This window comes from Microcaecilia unicolor, chromosome 9 (assembly GCF_901765095.1).
Source record: "Microcaecilia unicolor chromosome 9, aMicUni1.1, whole genome shotgun sequence".
Taxonomy (NCBI): Eukaryota; Metazoa; Chordata; class Amphibia; order Gymnophiona; family Siphonopidae; genus Microcaecilia; species Microcaecilia unicolor.
In genome coordinates, this window is record NC_044039.1 from 164,061,169 (window position 1) to 164,081,935 (window position 20,767).

Here is a 20,767-nt window from a genome sequence, read left to right on the forward strand (position 1 = left end):
CGACGAAACAGTGTGACAAGGCGGTGGCTATATCTAGAAGGTTGTTGGGCTGTATAGAGAGAGGTGTGACCAGCAGAAGAAAGGGAGTGTTGATGCCCCTGTATAAGTCGTTGGTGAGGCCCCATCTGGAGTATTGTGTTCAGTTTTGGAGGCCGTATCTTGCTAAGGATGTAAAAAGAATCGAAGCGGTGCAAATAAAAGCTACGAGAATGGTATGGGATTTGCGTTCCAAGACGTATGAGGAGAGACTTGCTGACCTGAACATGTATACCCTGGAGGAAAGGAGAAACAGGGGTGATATGATACAGACGTTCAAATATTTGAAAGGTATTAATCCGCAAACGAACCTTTTCCAGAGATACGAAGGCGGTAGAACGAGAGGACATGAAATGAGATTGAAGGGGGGCAGACACAAGAAAAATGTCAGGAAGTATTTCTTCACGGAGAGAGTGGTGGATGCTTGGAATGCCCTCCCGCGGGAGGTGGTGGACAGGAAAACGGAATTCAAACATGCGTGGGATAAACATAAAGGAATCCTGTTTAGAAGGAAACGATCCTCAGGAGCTTAACCGAGATTGGGTAGCAGAGCCGGTAGTGGGAGGCGGGGCTGGAGGTTGGGAGGCGGGGATAGTGCGGGGCAGACTTATACGGTCTGTGCCAGAGCCAGTGGTGGGAGGCGGGACTGGAGGTTGGGATAGCGCTGGGCAGACTTATACGGTCTGTGCCAGAGCCGGTGGTGGAAGGCGGGGATAGTGCTGGGCAGACTTATACAGTCTGTGCCAGAGCCAGTGGTTGGGATGCGGGGCTGGTGGTTGGGAGGCGGGGCTAGTGCTGGGCAGACTTATATGGTCTGTGCCCTGAAGAGCAAAGGTACAAATCAAAGTAGGGTATACACAAAAGTAGCACACATGAGTTGTCTTGTTGGGCAGACTGGATGGACCGTGCAGGTCTTTTTCTGCCGTCATCTACTATGTTACTATGTAATTTCTGGGAACCAGGTCAAGATCTTTCACAGAAAATCAAAGCTGGTTCATAAAATTACACATCAGTGCTGACAACAGGTTTCCTTTAATTAGATTAACCTCAGCCTGCTCCCCATCCCCATGAAAAATAAATGGAGCATATGAAGTTGGAGAAGGATTTTGAGCACAGTGATGCTTAAAAATGAGAATAGTTTCACATTTATTTTTCACTTTTATAAAATGCTTGCTTACGTTTTCTCCCTATGATGGAATATACAGATGAAAGATGTAGTTATGAAGACCAGTGGGATAAGACATCAACATTTTGCAATACTGGGCCTTGGTGATCTCAATAAAGATCCCGCTACAGTGGTATACTGTACATTCTGCTTAGCATGCCTGCTTGCAATCACTCCCAGATTTCTAAAGTGAACCCGCCAGATCTGATGCTTGGAAGTTCTTGACTCAGGGCAGGCTCAAGGTATGGACTCAGGTGAGTACTTACTGAGGACACCAAGCCTCAAAAGCATTGAAAGTCAGTTTCACTGGCTCTCTTGCAGCAGCCAACTCTCTGCTTCCAGCGAGCAGCAATATTTCCCATCCCCCACATGTTGAGCAAATCTCATCTCTCTCCTTCCCACTACCCCTGGGTTGGGTATCCCCGCTCTCTCAGCCACCCTCCACAGTCCGGCAGCTCCCCTCTTTCTCACCCTCCCCCTGCATTCTGGCAGCTACACCCTCTGTCAACCCCCACCCCCCTCCGGGGTCTACATTTAAATGTGATTCTTCTCCTTTTCAAAGGCAGCATTAGCGATTCACATAACACTGCCTGCGCCATTCCTGGAGCTTTCCCTTTGCTGGATCCCGCCCCCTCTGTTTCTGTAAGAACTGAATGCAGCAAATAGAAAGCTTTGGGAACAGCACATGCAACAATATCAGAATTGCTAGCACTGCTGGAGGGGGGGGGGAAGAGAGAGAGAGAGAGAGAGAGAGAGAGAGAGAGAGACTTGGCATGGAAGGAGAGGAGAGAAAGACTGGGCATGGAGGGATAGGAAGAGAGGAGAGAAATTCTGGACAGAAGAGAGCAAGAGAGGGGAGACACTAGATGGAGGAAAATGCTAGGCATGGGGGAAGTGGAAGTTACTGAAAGAAGGAGGGACAGGAAATTGTGACTAGGAGGGAAAGAAATTAAAAGATGTAGGCAGATACAGTAAAAAGGAGACTGGAAAGTGGATAAGGAGGAGGAGTTAAATGAAAGCAAGCTAAGAAGTAAAGGTCTATGTGGGAGAGGGAGAGAAAAAAATCAGATGGACTGGAGACCCTGGAAAGGAGAATTAAGAACCCGTTGATCAAAGGTAAATGCGAGCACTAAAGGCCGCTAGTGCTGAAAAAAAAGTACTTCCTGGTGGCCCAGTGGGCAACCCTACCCCCACCCACCCTGGTGGCCTAGTGCCTCCCAACCCCCCCCCCCCCCCGTGCTTTTTCAAAGGGAAGAGGGCGTAGTACTCACTCCTCCATCCAGCACCACCCCACCCAGTGCATCCTGGAATATGCTAAGAGGGGCTTTCCTTAACATATAAAAGGAGAAGGGAAGATTTGGGGGGGGCCCTAGACCAACAGGGCGGGTGTGGGCACTGTTACCCACTGGACCACAAGGGACATTTTTGGTGTTGGGGGTTAGGAGGGCTACAGGTCTACCAGACCTCCTAACCTCCTGTGCCAAGGGAGAGGGGGTCAGGGGGCTGGAGGTCCTCCAGACCTCCCATGTCCTTATGTTGGGGGGGGCAGTGGCTGGAGGTCCTCCAGACCACTCGCCCTCCCGTGTCCTTGTGTCAGGGGCGGTGGGCTTCAGGTCCACCAGACCTCCAGCACCCCCCCATGTCCAGGGGGTAGGGGGCAGGGAGAAGGCCACTGCACCACCAGGGAAACTTGTCCAGGAGGCGGGGGGACCTCCCATTTTACAAGTCCGGGCTTTTGTTTTTTTGCTAGCCCAGACCTAACTTCTGCGAGAGGATTGTGCCTTGGGAGAATGCCCAGGCACAATTCTCCCAAAGATTCCCCCGATGATCAAAACTAATAGCATGTATTGCATGCTATTAGTTTTGATCTTGAGGGCTTTAATCCCCTGCGCTGGTCCGGCGCCAATTTTCAAGTGCTGTTCAGAAGAGCACAGGAGTTTTGATCATCGGGGCCTAAGAGAAGACAGAGGAAAGCAGAAACCGGAACTTGAGAGCAACATGATTAGTAAAATAAAATGGCCAGCCAACAAAGGTAGAAAATAATTACTTTCAATTTAGTGATTTGAATATATTGATTTCTGGTTTCTGGAATTTACATCTACTAACTTGTATTTTGCATGCTGCAAGTTGCATCTCTTATTTCTCTGGTGTTGTATTGTATGCAGAGGCTTCTTTGGGGATCAGTTTAATTTTTGTGTATACATTTCTATTTTTAATTTGTGGTCAATTATTCTGTACTGTCAGAGAGTATCTATATTTTGAAGTGTGTAACTGAGATCAAGTATTCTGCTAACATGGATATTCTAGGTAGGGATGTTTAGTAATCTGATCTGTTTAGTTTTCCCAGTAGATGATATTCTAGAGCCTTCTTTGAAATTTTGCCAATGACCCCTAGAAGCAGTCTTGCAGTACTGATTTTAGGGATTCAAGCAGCCATATAAGGGCTTCTTTCTTTTATATGGCAGCTTAAATCCCTATTGACACCATTTTAAAGAAGGCAGCTACCAGTTCAGGAGCAAGTAGAGATCAAATCTGCTCTTGTTGCCCCCAGGACCCCCGGGGTGAGTTGGGGTTATGCATGCGGGCGGGCTAGAAAGGAGCTGATAGGGGAGGGGGTGTCAAAGCAAAAGGTAGCTCAGGAGCCACAATTTTATTTATTGGAATATATTAACTGCCTATATGAAGAGATTCACCAAAGGCAGTATACAGCAGGTACAGTTTAACATAAAACTTACAATTTTGTTAACAGCATAACAAAAATAACCAAGAACAAACAAATATAATAAATGAAGTGAGCTTGAAAACAGTAAATTGAATCTGGGGTGTCCCCCCCAAACACACAATGGCCTGGAGGTCCGGTGGACCCCTAAACCCCCCCAGAATTTAAATACAACCCCGGTGGTCCAGTGGGACCCTTACCCAGGACCGGACCTGAACTCCCCCCTCCCACTGCAGACTAACCCTGGTGGTCTAGCGGTGGCCCCCCAACCCCCTCCTTATCTTCTAAAAGGATAAGGGACTAGTACTCCCTCCCTCCTCCTGCAGGCAACTCCTCAAAATGGCAGCACCCTGCTCCCTTATATGGCAGTTAAGCCCTGGCAGGGCACCCGCAGGAGGAGAGAGGGAGCGCTAGTCCCTCTTCCTTCTAAAACGTAGGAGCGGATTGAGGAGGCGACCGCTATACCACCAGTGCTAGCCTATGGTGGTGGTGGGGGGATGTCATGTTGGGGTCTTGGGCAAGGGTCCCACTGGACCTGAACCACCAGGGTTGTATTTAATTTTGAAGGGGGAGGTATGTTTTGGGAGTCAGGGGATCCACCAGTCCTCCAGGCCCTTACGTGTTTGGGGGGGGGGGGGTCTGGGATCCACTGGACCACCAGGACTGGGGTCTCCCGTATTCCTCCCCTGCTTGGCACAACCCTAACACCAGCTCTGAGCTTGCATAGGGTTTGCCACAGGAGGAACACCCTTATTTGATGTGCTGCCCACTGAGCATTGGGGAAGAATGCAGGAGACCCTCTTTTGCGTACTCGTGTTCAGAGCCGGCAAGCACGTTTTACGCGCTGACCAGTTCGAAGCATTCCGTGGAAGCAAATTTGGGCACTAGTCCAGCACTAATAGCCTCTAGCACCCGCAATTGCTTCTGAGCATCAGTTTGCCAAACTGCAAACTTCAGTTCCCAGGCTGAGAAGTCAGAAAACTGAGGTTTACAGAAGTTTGATTTCTTCCATTTTTCAGCATTGTTTCAGTGCTTTTTGGCTTATTTTTGTCCCTTCCAAAGAAATCATACTAGAAATTGCCTTACTTCAGAAAACATTTCAGATCTTCTAAATATTTTCATTTTTATTTTGCATATTGTGGGCAGCACACAAGACAAATCAAAGTGTCATTCCTGGTACTGCACTGATCTGGCCTATCTTGACTGTATTCCAAACCAGTGGCGTAGCCAATATGGGGCCACGGGGGCCTGGGCCCCCATAGATTTGGCCCTGGACCCCCTGCCGACGACCCTCTCAACCCCCCTCCCGCCGCCAACCTGCCGTCTGCTACCATTGCTGGCAGGGGACTCCAACCCCCGCCAGCCAAAGTCTTCTTCCTTCATTTTGCTTCTGAGTCTGACATCGTGCAGGACGTCACACTCAGAAGCAAAACGAAGGAAGAAGATTTCGGCTGGCGGGGGTTGGGGTCCCCCGCCAGCAAAGATAGCAGATGTTGACGGCGGGTTGGCGGCGGGAGGGAGGTTGAGAGGGTCGTCGGCCGGAGGGGTCAAAGTTGGTGGTGGTGGTGCTGGCGGCTGCGGGAGGTGTCGGCAATGGCGCCTGGGGGGGGGCTAAATGTGCCCCCTCACCTCGGGCTCTGGACCCCCCCTCCCGCCAAAGTCTGGCTATGCCCCTGTATTTGCCCTAATTTCACATTCATCTAATTATGCTTTTGGGGCATGCACTCTTTGCTCACATTCAAATAGTCCAGATCCAAAAATCCCTACCAACTAGACAGAAAAGTAATTCACACTTCAGCAATGCTAGAGCATTCAAGACTATGGACAGCAAACGCATGAGTTACTAAAATTTATTCTCAGATACACAATGTAAGAAAGTGAATAAGGTCACAGGTCGTGTCCCCAAACTCAGTGCTCAAGGGCCACAATCCTTTCAGATTTTCACAGAGAATATGCATGAAACTATTTACATGCAATGCAGGCAGTGAATGCAAATACATAATCATTCTGGAAATCCTAAAAACCAGATTGAGTTGTGGCCCTCAAAAACCGTGCATCAACAGAATGGAAACATTCATCTTATGAACATTTGGCTCCAGTATTTCTTCCCCATAATACTCATGTACGGCTTAGCCTTTAACCATACACCTATGGTTTCAACTTGAAAAGATGTTCCAGCACCCACACAATACATATGAAGAGAAGTAGTAGTTAAATATTGTACCCAAGTTTCTTACAATGGGCATGCAGAAACTACCAACAGCACATGCTCACTTAGCAGCCAGCCTAGACCACATTAAATGGTTCATGCTTTAGCCATTGACCTATTTTCCAATGAAATTTAAGGCCAAACTAACCAGTATGGCTTTCAGGTTATTTGAAATCAATACACATGAAACATTAACATGCACTGGAGACCCAGAATAAACATATTTTTGATTTATATTCATTATAAATACTTAGAAAGCCAGACTGGCTTGGGAACCATTAATCTATGGGTCAATATTCAATAGGGTTAATGCAGGCAGATTCTTGGAGTGGAGGAGTAGATTAATGGTTACAGCACCAGGATGGTGTACCCGGTTCAAATCCCACTGCTGCTCCTTGTGATCTTGGGCAAGTCACTTAATCTTCCATTGCCTCAGGTACAAAATTAGATTGTGAGCCCTTTGGGAACAGAAAAATACTAGTGTACCTGAATGTAACTCACCTTAAGCTACTACTGAAAAAGGTGTGTGCAAAGGTCAAATAAATAAAAATTAGACCCTGCTCAGTGAGCTACCCCTGGACATTCAGTGGTACTTAACCACACAGTACTGCTCAACATCCCCTCGGACCGCCATAGCGCTGCGAGGTTAGTGCTGTGGTGGCTTGTGGGTGGAGTTAGTGGCCATATTAAGTGCTGGTGCCTACATAATTAAGTGGGCAGATAGTATCACACAAAAGACAATGCTATCATTGCTCACTTAGCTACACAGGCAATGGCAGTGAATAGCAATCAGCACCTGCATAAGTTCCATGCTGGTGGTTGACCCAGATATTCGACAGCGGTTCCCGAACACAGCCCCGGCATTGAACATCTGAGTTAGTTTCAGCTTGTGGCAGTCACAGCTTTAAAATGGCTAAATATCCGAGGGCTGGGTTTTAAACGCACATCACACCATCAAATCTCCTCCTTTCAGTCCTCAACTACTCAGTATTAGAAGAGGGTTATTACTGGAAAACCATCTCTTACCTTGTTCCTGGAAGCTCTCGTCACTGGACAGTGTGCTGGATAAAATCAGTATTAGTGCTTCTTTAAACTGGTCAAAATGTACCTTCAAAACAAAATGAAGAGAAGAAAAAAAAAATAAATCAAGACTACATTTTAAAGAAGACAATAATAAGACAAACCCAACAGAGAAGTCAAACTAACTGCTCATTAGTTTTATTTACGTCTGTTGCTCTGGACAAAGTCCCTTGAGGTGGAACATTTTTACAACAAATCCCTTTAGGCAGCAGATTACATCACTCAACAGAAAAACATTTGACACTCGAGTCCCAAATAAATCTAAGGTATGGATGCTGCAGGGTCCTGTTACAATATCAAACATTTTATATGTCCAACCATGCATTCGGAGATGAGACAAAGATGACACTGCACAAAAGAACTACGAACAGAGGGGCCTAGACAGACATTTGGCAAGGCTGTATGTCACAGATGGGTTTGGCTAGACATAAAGGATGGTAAAAATGGACTGGATTCTAACACAGAACAAGCCTATCGAGTCACTAGAGTCAACTTGATGGCATGTAAATATCAAGAAAACCCAAGCAAACTATTAAATTTACATTTTCCACACAAACCACACTTTATTATTGCACAACACTTTAACAAGAGTCGAGACTAATAGCGGCACAACTTAGTCTATTCTGGTTGGTATACACAGCTCCGAGCGAAAAAAAAGTCAGAGTGAAAAGATGAAAAATTAAGGGCCCCTTTTACTTAGCTGCGTAGGAGCCTACGTGAAGCGAACACGCACAAAATTGGAGTTACCACCTGGTTACCGTGTGGCCCTTGTGGTAATTTCAATTTTGATGTGCGTCTGAAAAATATTTTTTCTTTTTTGGCGCATGTAACGAACACGCGTCAAGTGGAATTTGACGCGTGTAGGTCATTACTGGCCAGATTCTTTACCACTAGGTCTATGGCTGGCGGTAAGGTCTCAGACACAAAATGGACGCGTGGCAATTTTGATTTTGCCGCATGTCCAATTTCGGCAAAAAAAAAAAAAGAGAGGACTTTTTTTACAGGCATACTAAAAAAATGAACAAGCCCAAAACCCACGCCTACACTACCGCAAGTTATTTTTCAGCGCTCCTTTGTAAAAGGACCCCTAAGTCTTAACTACTAATTTTCTCTCAGTTTCACCAGATCAGTCCAGGGATTTGTGGGTTAATGAGTCCATTGACTAACAGGTGGAGATAGAGATAGAGATAAAATTGTGCTGTGCCATAAAGGGAATGTGTGCAGCTCCAAGAATTCAGTACATAAATATCAGAGGTGAAATTAAGTAGAATTATACAGGTAACTCTAAAAGTTTCAAGTTTATTCAGAAATTTACTACCCCACCCATTAGAAACATCTAGGCAGATTACAATCTAAAATTTAAAGTGAGAGCAGAAAAAAACACAATCACAAGACAAGAGAACGAAGAGGAAAGGTGGAAGAAACACAATGTGGCTAGGAAAGAGGGGGAAGGGAAAACACAAGGGATACTATGGTACACAGGCACCCTACGCAGGCAGCTGGGTAGGGTAAGCTTACAAACATAAGCGAGTTTTAAGGTCGGCTTTGAAAAATGCAAGAGTGGGTTGAAGCCTAAGATGGAGGGGGGAAGTACGCTCCATAGCTCTGGGCTTTGTATAGAGAGGACAGAGCATGTAATGGACTTATGAGAAATTTCACAAAAGGAAGGACCAAATAGTTTATTCTGCTGAAGTGAACAAACGTTGTGGGATGAACAGTAAGGAATAAGATACTGAATAAGAAACAAGGGATGACCAATGGTATGAATCTTGTAAACCAGAAGGAGCTTGAACAGGATGCATTGAGACACAAGTAACCAATAGACATCTTTCAAGAGAGGTGTAACATGGTCATATTTTTTTGTGGCTGGTAAGGAGCTTTATGGCTATGTTTTGTATAATATCAATGTAAATTTATTGTTTGCATACCATTGTATCCGTCACACAGGACAAAGACGTTTTCTCTGAATTACATTAGCAGCATGGAAGACATACTGCAAACATCTAATATCTAATATAATAAAAGGCACCCTCAACGTTCTGAGGACAACGTTCTGAAGTCATTCAGACTCCGAGTCCCAGAACGGTTCGTAAGTTCGTGGTGGTGAAGCCACTGAACGACTTGCTGCCCCGCCCTCGCGTCAAACGTCATGACGTCGAGGGCGGAAAACCAACAGAAAAATGAAAGCAGGGACCGCATCAAGGAAGGGGGAGGAGTAGGGAAACACGCTCCGCGTGTTTCCCTACTCCTCCCCCTGCCAAGGAAACGCTGGCTACCAACCGTGCCGCGCGCCTCAGGTAGCCCCGCCCCGACCGCCCGAGCACCACTCTCCCTCCCTCCCAAGTTCAGCAACGCGCGACGGCGACGTGGTGGGGGCGCTCCGCCCCAGATGTCAGCGGGTGGGGGGTGCTCCGAGTCCTCTCCCAGCAACGCGCGACGGCGATGTGGTGGGGGCGCTCCGCCCCAGATGTCAGCGGGTGGAGGGTGCTGCGAGTCCGCTCCCGGCGCTGTCCTGCCTTTAAAACCCAATTTGAAGCGCTGGAATAACAGGCAGCAGCGCCTCGCGTCTGCCCTTCTACTAAAAATCTCTTCGACGACGTCATTGGGCCTTCCCACATTGAGTCCCGCCCTCCTCTCAGGTAACTTCCAATTACCGCGAGGGCGGGTGGGACTCAATGTGGGAAGGCCCAATGACGTCGTGGAAGAGATTTTTAGTAGAAGGGCAGACGCGAGGCGCTGCTGCCTGTTACTCCAGTGCTTCAAATTGGTTTTTTTTTAAAGGCAGTGAGGGTGGTGGGCCTGGGCGGCAGGAGAATGGAGCTGGTAGGTGGGGAGGGACTCAGATGGGAGAAGGGTGTGGGGCTCTCAGGTGGGGGGGGAGGGGGTTCTCAAATGGGAAGGAGACTGAGGTGGGAGGGGTTCATGGATGGGAGAAGCAGAAGGGGGTGGGGAGGGGGTTCTTGGATAGTTGAAGGGGACGGGTGGGGAGGGGACTGGGGTTCTTGGATGGGAGAGACTGGGGAGGGGGTTCTCGGATGGGAGAAGGGGACGGATGGGGAGAGGACTGGGATTCTTGAATGGGAGAAGGGGACTGAGGTGGGGAGGGGGTTCTTGGATACTTGAAGAGGACGAGTGGGGAGGGGACTGGGGAGGGGGTTCTTGAATGGGAGAAGGAGACTGAGGTGGGGAGGGGTTCAAGGATGGGGGAGGGGGTTCTTGGATGCTTGAAGGGGACGGGTGGGAAGGGCACTGGGGTTTTTGGATGGGAGAGACTGGGGAGGGGGTTCTCGGATTGGAGAAGGGGACGGGTGGGGAGGGGACTGGGGTTTTTGGATGGGAGAGACTGGGGAGGGGGTTCTTGAATGAGAGAAGGGGACTGAGGTGGGGAGGGGGTTCAAGGATGGGAGCGCTTCATGAAACCCCATACACACACACTCACTCTCTCATCTGGCAGCGCTTCCTGTACCCCCTGCCCCCCCCCCCCCACACACACACTCCCTCACTCTGTCATCTGCCATTGCTTCCTGAACCCCCCCCCCCCACACACACACACACACATACTCACTTACTTTCATCTGGCAGCGCATCCAGAATCCCCCACACCCCTCTTCTTCCAAGCTGAACCCCTCCAACACATCCCCCCCACCCCACACACACACTCTCTCTCTCTCTCTTCCTCTCCTCCAGCACACCAATTGCTTAGGTGCAGTGGCAGCAATCTCAGACACCAGAGAAAGAGGGGGGCCTGACACCATAGAGAGAGAGGGAGGGAGGGAGGGAGGGAGGTATCTCTGTCACACACACACACACTCTCTCTCTCACAGACAATGTGTTTCTGTCTCTCACTCTCATACACTCTATGTCTCACATTGTATCATATTCACTCTCTATGTGTCACACAGTCACTTACATACTCGCTTGGTCTCATACACTCAGTCTCACAGACAATCTGTGCCTCACACACACTCTCATTCACGCACACACTGTATCTGTGTGAAACACACTCTCTCTCTCTCTATCACACTGTGTCTCCCATACGCAATTGCACACACTCTCATTCTCACACACACACTCTCTCACAGACACGCTCACACCCAGACTCACTCTCTCTCTCACACACACACACACTCACACTTTCACTCTCTCTATCACACACAGTCACTCTCACATACACTCTCCAAAACATACACATTATGAGGAAAACCTTGCTAGCGCCCGTTTCATGTGTGTCAGAAACGGGCCTTTTTTACTAGTTTTACATAAGGCGATAATCATTGACACGAATAAAAAAGAGAAAATAAACAGAAAACTTTCCTTTGAATTATATTAGCCTTTCTGAAGACATTTTACATATGATTAAGAACTTTTTACATGAGGCGTTACTGTTAACACGCAGAAGGATTCCTGATTCCCCATGGGTCATTCAATGAATAAGGTGGTTTTCGGTTTCTTTCTAAAGGTAAAATAAGAGTTCAAGGTGTATCATGATCTGTAGGGAATTCCATAGCGGAAAGATCATAGGCGAGACTAAAACATTAAAGTGTTTGAAAAATCTAATAGCTCTTGGACAGCAGAAGATCAATAGGTATTTTTATTGTGTAGAGTAACCAAATATAAGTCTCTGAAAATGTTGATCAGCATTTCTGAGGCTGATCTGAATATAGCTTGGAAAAATGAACAAGTCGTTTTGAATAGGAAGCTAGTGTAACAGCTTCAAGCAGGGTGTGACTGTCAAATTTTCTCAGTTTAAAGATCAGGTGGGATGATGTGCTCTTGGTCTTCAGTTTTGTTGATAGACCTAAATATAAAGCGTTACACTAATCTGAGTGAGAGAGAGAGAGAGAACAAGGGTTTGAATGAGCAAGGCAAAGGATGATTGGTCAAAGTAGGGTCTGATCAATCTAAGCTGTTTAAGTTTGGATTCCCACAGATATAGTAGAAGCTGCCTTTGGATTCCCGTGGGAGTGTAGTCAATCTCTGGTGACTCCAGAATGAGGGTTGAAATGCACTGAGAGAGGCAGCTGGAGCACCAGAATGAGGCTTGGAGCATTCATTGTTTGAATAGTGAATACCATCCAGAAAACCACGGGAGGCTATTGGGGTTGGGAGGAAACAGAGAGCTAAAAGTAAGTAAGTAACAGCATCTCCTGCAGGTATGGGTGAGGATGGAATGGATCTTAGTGGGTACAGGTGGGTATAGGTTCGTGTTCTGGCCCCATTTGCATGGGGGCAGGGTGCATATTTATATGTATATGTTGGACATTGTTTATATCAGATTATATAGTCTGCAACAGTTTACAGTGCTTCTGCCCTTAAGAAAGGCAGAAGTGCCTTTGGACTACAAATCTTAGTCTTCCTGCAGTCAGTGGTGTGCTGGAGCCAGCTCGCACCGGCTCTGCAGAGCCGGTTGTTAATTTTTTAACAATTTTGCGAGCCGGTTGTTGTGCTCCCAGCCGGGACGTGAAGGGTTTTTTTTCACTATTTGCAGCGGGAGGCTGAAGGCACGCACGCCCAAACACACCAGCTGTCACCTGATATTGGTGCATGCGTGGTGTGTGGCAACCCTGCCTCCTCATGCTGCACTGCAAGCAAGAGATTCTTGTGCTCATGGGCTGGCTCGCTTTCGCTTACCTCAGCAGCGCTCCTGATCACAGCTCAGCTGATCATGGAGCTCTACTGCAAGGTCCAACATTCCGATTCCAACCTCATCTTGGCTGCCCCACCGCTGTCCTCCCGAGAATTCAGCTGCCAGAGAGGATAGAGGAGAGCCCTGCTGGCTGCTGGGCTGATCGTTGCCCTTCCCGCCCCATGCGTTGAACATTTTGTCCTCCTTCAACCTTTACCCCCGCCACCGCTGCCGCAGCTCCCTTCCTCAACCTTTACCCCCGCCGCCACCACCGTCGTCCTCCGGACCGTTACCATCCTGCAGCAGGCAGTGGTTAGGACAGGATGCCAGCATCAGGGTCCTTCTGCTGCCACGTCCTGCCTACTCTAATTCAACTTGCTGTTTCCGCGTAGGCAGGACGCAGCAGGCAAAGAACACTGTCGGGACCAAGGAGGTTTGAAGACAAGTGATGAGCCGCCTATCCACGGTAAGCAAGGAAGCCAATTTGGTTTATCTCTAGTACACTCAATCCAAAGCAAGCAAACCTATGAGCTGCTGCATCCACATTGTCGATCTTTATTGTTTGTCCATCTGTAACAAGTCTAAAGCTGTTTCAATTGGATAGCAGTAGTGCCTTGAAAGGTAGAGGTCAAAAGTTTTTGTCTTTTTTACTTATTGGACAGCTTTTTAATTTATTTGAAAGTTTCCCATAAGATAAATATCATGAAATAACAACTGATTATTATTAAAACATGTTTAAAAAATTATTATAACTGGTATCAATAGAAATCAAACAAAATAAAACATGGAAAAGAAAATAAGATGATACCTTTTTTATTGGACATAACTTAATACATTTCTTGATTAGCTTTTGAAGGTTGCCCTTCTTCCTCAGATCGGAAATAAGCAAATGTGCTAGCTGACAGTGTATATAAGTGAAAACATTCAAGCATTACTATGACAGTCTGACAGGGTGGGAGGAGGGGGGTGGGGAGGAAGTATGCATGGGGACATCAAAGCATATCATTGATATTCTAACAGGATGGGTGTGGATAGGTGAGGGGAGGGTGATCAACAGAGACATACAGCTTTATGGTTTATAATGGGCTAGGAACCCCAGATCCTTGTTAAGTCCTTTCTGTTGGGTGTTAAAATATTCAATCATTCTGACTTCAAAGGTCTTACGTTCTTGTATGGTTTTAAAGTTACCTTTCAGGATTCTCACTGTGAAGTCACTGGTACAGTGTCCTGGTCCTGTAAAATGTTGACCTGGTCCTGTGACACCTGGTCAACATTTTACAGGACCAGGACACTGTACCAGTGACTTCACAGTGAGAATCCTGAAAGGTAACTTTAAAACCATACAAGAACGTAAGACCTTTGAAGTCAGAATGATTGAATATTTTAACACCCAACAGAAAGGACTTAACAAGGATCTGGAGTTCCTAGCCCATTATAAACCATAAAGCTGTATGTCTCTGTTGATCACCCTCCCCTCACCTATCCACACCCATCCTGTTAGAATATCAATGATATGCTTTGATGTCCCCATGCATACTTCCTCCCCACCCCCCTCCTCCCACCCTGTCAGACTGTCATAGTAATGCTTGAATGTTTTCACTTATATACACTGTCAGCTAGCACATTTGCTTATTTCCGATCTGAGGAAGAAGGGCAACCTTCAAAAGCTAATCAAGAAATGTATTAAGTTATGTCCAATAAAAAAGGTATCATCTTATTTTCTTTTCCATGTTTTATTTTGTTTGATTTCTATTGATAACCTTAAGAGTGGACTAACACGGCTACCACACTCCTCTACTTATAACTGGTAGAAACAGCAATTGTAAACTCTGTATTTTGTGCTCATTTTGCTACACTAAAAACTAAATAAATACACTGTATACAATACAGATGGCCAAATTTCAGTGAGGATATCCTGTTTCCTGATGGGTTCATCTTAACTGTTGTTGTAATCTACCTTGGGAAGCCTGGTGTTATAAAGATGATGGAATATATTGAAATGAAATGGAAGTAGAATTAAACTCTCCTTTCATTGGGGTACATGGAATCAGATCTTAATCTGTTTTGTAGAAGTTTATCTTTTAGATACACAAATGGATTATTCTGTTTTGAACATGTTTCAGGGGCAAGTGGTTTTATTAGTCAAACTAAAAATAAATATTTTGTTTCATGCAGATTTCTTTTGTTTAAACATAAATGGGCCATAAGCCCCTAATGCAGCCCATATTGGTTTTCTTATATTTTTTTCTTGTGATAACTTATACTGTGCGAAAACGGGAAAACTCATCTCTGTCTGGTCAGTAATAGAAGGAGCTCATTGTGAACACTATCCACCCTAAAAGGTTGTTTTGTGGCTGTACATGAAGAATTGTGATATTGAATAAATAAGTCTATGTGTAGCGTGCCTGCACGGGTGGGGGGGGGGGGAGAGAAATGTGTTGTGTGTCCCCCACCCAAATTGCAGGGCTGGCTATGCCCGGAGAGAGAGCCTGTTAAAATTTTACCAGCTCTGTCCCTGGGAATAGCCAGCTCTGCAATTTGGGGGGGGGGGGCGTGCAGAGGTAGAGGGGGGTGCAGGAGTGGATAGGGGGGGGCACAGAGGTGGACTGGGGAGAGAGCCTGTTAAAAATTTACCAGCACACCACTGCCTGCAGTGCTCTGTAATAGGCTATTCCTGAGCACGTCCCAGTTCCCTATGCCTTATGGGACTTTTCCTATTGGCCGGCCCTTGCCCCTGTGTATGCTGGGTTGTAGCCCACCCCTTCTCTCTCCATTGGGGTTAGAGAGTGACTGCAGCATGCTTTTCTAAGAGTTGTAAGCCAACTTGATGTACCTTGTTGCATACTGCCCCTTGTACGAAATAAGTACCTGAATATATGTAAACTGCTTTGAATGTAGTTGCAAAAACCTCAGAAAGGCGGTATATCAAGTCCCATTTCCCTTTAAATTACTGTAAAATAACCATGTTTTTTTACTAATTTAAAGTATTCACAGCATCTATTCACTCAGCTTGGTGCTGATATCTCCCAGCTCCTCTTGTATATATAGGGTGAGCTAGTAGAGAACACCCCCCCCCCCCCTTACAATAGGCATAAGAACATAAGAATAGCTACACTGGGTCAGACCAATGGTTCATCTAGCCCAGCATCCTGCTTCCAGCAGTGGCCAATCCAGGTCACAAGTACCTGGTAGAATCCGGAATCCCAAGGAGTAGCAAATTCCATACTACCGATCCCAAGGCAAGCAGTGGCTTCCCCCGTGTCTCTAAATAGTGCATATTTGCAGAATACCACTTAGGTGCCACACTAAAATGTTCATGGGTACGTGTAAAATTAAACACCATAGCTTAATGGTGTTTAATTTTACACATTCCCATTTACACGTATCTAAATGTGCACATATAGAGTTCTTTAAGCTATGGTGCTAGCTAAACTCGAAAATTTCAGATATCTGTAAATTGAATGCTAATTGAACTGGGAATACAAAGCCTGTTCAGCCCTTTACATACACAACAGCCAGCGATGGCACTCATCAGCAGAGGGTTTTAAGTCACAAGTAGCTTCATTGTTCCTTCTTCCCCAGCCAAATGGATCCGAATAATATAACTCATTAGAGCAGGAGCTTTTAGCAAGTGGGGTTTTTTTTTCATACCTCCTGGTGGCTAATTTATCCATGAGAGCTTGCAGTTCCTCCCAAGCTTGACAAGCCAGTGTCCTGCTGGCACGACAGAGCATCAAGACTCAGAAACAGTACAAACAGGAGTCACTTCTGCTGTACATACCCAGTATTCTATCTTACATTATAACAGGGACTGCAACAGTGCTGTCATTGTTTAACCTACGGCTAGTTACTACTCCAGGAGGATCCGTTCCACCAAAACTGGCCTGCCAATAGCCACTAAATCCGAAGCAAAACAGTGAAACAGAAGCTCACAAAGACAATGGAACCTGTTCTTGCAATATAATCAAGCTGCAAATGTACCAACAAGTATCACAGGATCCCAGTTACCAACAGGGGTGGGAGGTGGGGGGTGGGGTGGAGGGTGGAATTCAGCATATCCTGTTCTTCCTCAAATGTAATATACATTATTCAATGTAGAAAATGTGAAAATGGATGCCATGCTGAGGAGACAGGCTAGATGCTAAAGATAAGAATCAACTCGCACATGCTCCACACCTGTCCCCAAAAGCAAAAATAAGCTGTCACTGCTGTGGGACCAGAGCACTGCATCGATCTTATTTTTTGTTAAATTATTTAAGATTTATATACCACCTTTCTCAAGGAATTCACTCAAGGCAGTGTACAGTGAGAATAAGTCAAACATAAGCAACAGACAATTACAGCAGTAAAAATATTCAAACAAAGTATGCTACATTACAATGTCAACACAATATCTAATAAAACATTTTAATAGACAGTATAGGGTGTAAACAGAGAAGAAATATGTAGATAGATAAGACAGAGGAACAGGAGTAAGAAAATAAGGGGGTCAGAAAGGTGCTTGAATATCATCTTAGCTAGAGCACAAGTGGATCAACATGCCCTGCTACAGTATGTGAAGCTAGTGTCAATCCCTGTGTGTATGACTAGCAAGTTAGTTACTTTGTCCATTAAAGGCCTGGTTTAAGAGTCAAGCTTTCACCTGCTTGCTGTAGTAGAGACAGTCTTGTGTTAAGTGAAGCCGTTCCAAGAGTGCATTCCAGAGTATGGAGGCTACTTTGGAGAAGGCTTGCTAGCAGGTATCACATCGCTTGATGTCCTTTGGAGAGGGTGTAGCTAGGAACACTCCTTGGCAGGACCTTAGTGATTTTGGAGGTGTGTAGAGGGAGTTCCTGTTCTTGAAGTACTCTGGTCCATTTCTATTAAGGGTCTACTAGTCTTACTGAAGCATTCTGAATCAATTGGAGCTGGTGCAGACCCTTTGTAGTCAGAACAGTGTAGAGTGCATTACAGTAACCAGACTTAATGTTATCATGACGTGTACAACTGAGACAAGACTTGTCTTCTCAATGTAAGGAAAGAGGCAGCATAGTTACCACAAATGATAGAAGCAGATCTAGAAGGACCTTAGTCAGAATACTAAGAGGAAGCTTCAAGCACAAAAGGCCTTTGAAGTTAAAAATGATAAAATAATTTGAAACCAACAAGAAAGGAAACCCATATCTTTATGTCCTATCACATTATAAAGTACAAAATTTACTTTTTTTCACCTTCTGATCACTCATCAATCGCTCCCTTATTTCTCATTCCCCACCTCTATCCTTCCCTTGTATCATAAAAGCATTCCAATGATAATATCAGGATACGTATACAAGACTGTCATTTTTTGTTCATACTGTTCTGACCTGAGGAAAGTGGTTTTTACCTTCAAAAACTAGTTAAAAAAAAATTGACTAACACACTACTTTATCCATTGTTTTACCTAGCAAGTCACCAATAGTGACATTTCTAAAAAAAATTAGATAAAGAGGTAGCAGTACCAGCCCCTGATCCAATGTACACCAGATAATCCCTCCTCCCCAACTAGTACTGCTGCTACAATGTCTTCCTTGGCCATAGGCCACAGACTATGACCTTGTCAAGAACCCAGAACACAAGCTCCCTGAATCCACTGAGGTAGTATCATTGTTCTACCATAACTGAGGGCTCGATGCTGAAAAGGTCACTGTTACATTCTACATGCATCTATATCCACAGCTAAACCTACCAATTTAGAAAATAAAATCGGATGCAAATGAGATGTAGACAAACTGCCAGATTCTATATAGCACGCCTAGAAATCAGTGCCAAAATCTAGGTGTATTCTATAACAACGTGCGTACATTAATTGGCTTAAGCTAATCAACATTGATAACAGCACTTAATAATGAACACTAATGGGCAATAATTAGAATTCACTTGCACAACTTGCAGTTTATTACAGAATACGCTTAGCACCTAAATTCTAATGGGCGCAGTTCAAAAGGGGTGGGGCTATGGGCGGGGAAATGGGAGATTCATAGGCATTCCAAAATTTACATGCGTAGTTATGGGTACACACACCCAGTACATGTAAATCTACATGCAGGGATTTAGGCCACATTTTTGTTGGTCTAAATGGACAAGCATAGTTTTAGGAACTAGTTTATCATCAACTTAAAGCGTACTCTATATACCACGCCTAAATCTAAGTGCCGCTTATAGAATACACTTAGTCAGAAATGTTTACCGAGTGAATTTTTTTTAGGCGTTGTATGTAGAATCTGGTACAAAGTACCTAGCACACACACAGTCTAGCACACATGTAAACAGTCTCACAGTAAGCGTGGATGTTATGTGCACATATAGAGTTCCACAACTGTAGCAGTGCTGTTACATGTGGGACACACACCCACACATGCAGAATCTATTAACAAATTTTCCATGAAAACTTTTTCACACTACTGTTACACACATTACACACACATGGCACAGTTAACATATGCAAACACTATTACAAAATACAAGCATACTGCTCCACTGAGATGTCACCTTCATGCAACAGCAGCTCCAGACCTACCAGAACATTCTGAATGTTAAAAAAGGTAGACGCTCATTTCTGTGCACAGCATGGAATGCTTATTTTAACAGTAATGAGCTTGTTCTACTACATTTGCATAGGATTATCGGTAGCTGCTACCACGAACGGCAAAAGTGACGCATAACCCCTTTGTGCATTAGGCCCTGAATAATGTGTGCGCTCGTCTGGCTACAGTCGGTCTAAATCAAACGTTGCAAGTACAGTAAACTTTGAACATCAGGGCCCAAGTCTACTTTTCCATTCCACCCAGGTCTATAAACAATACGTACAAAGTATCCACAGTACTGGCCAGCCCAGGGTGTAGAGATTGCACTTGAGAATGAAACCCAGCTCTTCCAAAAACAGCGTGAAGCATGGCCATCAAGCAGCCCCTAAAGTTACTGGCAATATTTTGTATATCCTTCCAGTTTTATTCGGCCTGAGAATTTCTTAGTTAATGTGTTTGTTACAAGAAAACACCAGATTCTTTGTGCATTTTATTTTATAAGCATAGGGTATTAGCTGTCTTGCAGTAAATAATAGGCACATGCTTCCCCTATTACAGAAGTACACACGTAAGTACATAAGTACTGCCACACTGGGATAGACCAAAGGTCCATCAAACCCAGCATCCTGTTCCCAACAGTGGCCAATCCAGGTCACAAATACCTGGCAAGATCCCAAAAAAGTTCAACACATTTTATGCTGCTTATCCCAGAAATAAGCAGTGGACTTCCCCCAAGTCATTTTCATATTGGTCTATGGACTTTTCCTTTAGGAAGCCATCCAAACCTTTTTTAAACCCCACTAAGCCTGAATGGGAGGAGATCTTGCTCTCCATTTACAGTATTTATAAATATTAAACAAAAGGACACAATGTCATATACCTCTAATTTAGAAACGAAAGGCCCACTGCACTACATTTGAATGTGTTAGATATAAAAGAATTGAAGTCTACAAGAGTCCGCTTTCAAAAGCACCCTACTGGTGCTCAGGGGCCAGACAAAGAGCAAGACTCATCTCACTGGCTAGTTTCACAGCTTGTATTTAATTCTGCTTTAAAAAAAAAAACATGTCCAGAATAATCCTTTGTAGCCCAACTGCTCACACCAAATTTTAAATGTTGCTACATATTCTACAGGAAACACTGAAAGCTTTGCAAGCACGATAAAAGGCTCAAGTTTAATTTGCATCTCATTTTGGAAAGCTGAAATTTATTTATTCATACATACTAACAGGGATTCCCAGAAGGCCTCATTTTCTAAGAGTCTTCTTTCATTCTGTGCGTGCCTAGAAGGGAAATTTTTGAACGTAGCATATTTATTATGCTGTGCTAGAATATCAGAGAACTAATTGTACAGCAGCTCCTGCACCTCTGGGCTGCCAAGGGCTGA

At 45.2% G+C, this 20,767-nt stretch overlaps 1 protein-coding gene across 6 annotated transcripts in view; it reads right to left on the reverse strand.

The window, feature by feature from the left end:
* NIN (ninein) overlaps positions 1–20,767 on the reverse strand; it is a 213,649-nt gene that overhangs the window by 148,361 nt on the left and 44,521 nt on the right. For all 6 annotated transcript variants that reach the window (XM_030213934.1, XM_030213931.1, XM_030213929.1 and 3 more), the window contains exon 3: positions 7,156–7,237. In XM_030213934.1, coding sequence (XP_030069794.1) covers positions 7,156–7,237 — 82 coding nt within the window. The remainder of the gene's footprint in view (positions 1–7,155; positions 7,238–20,767) is intronic.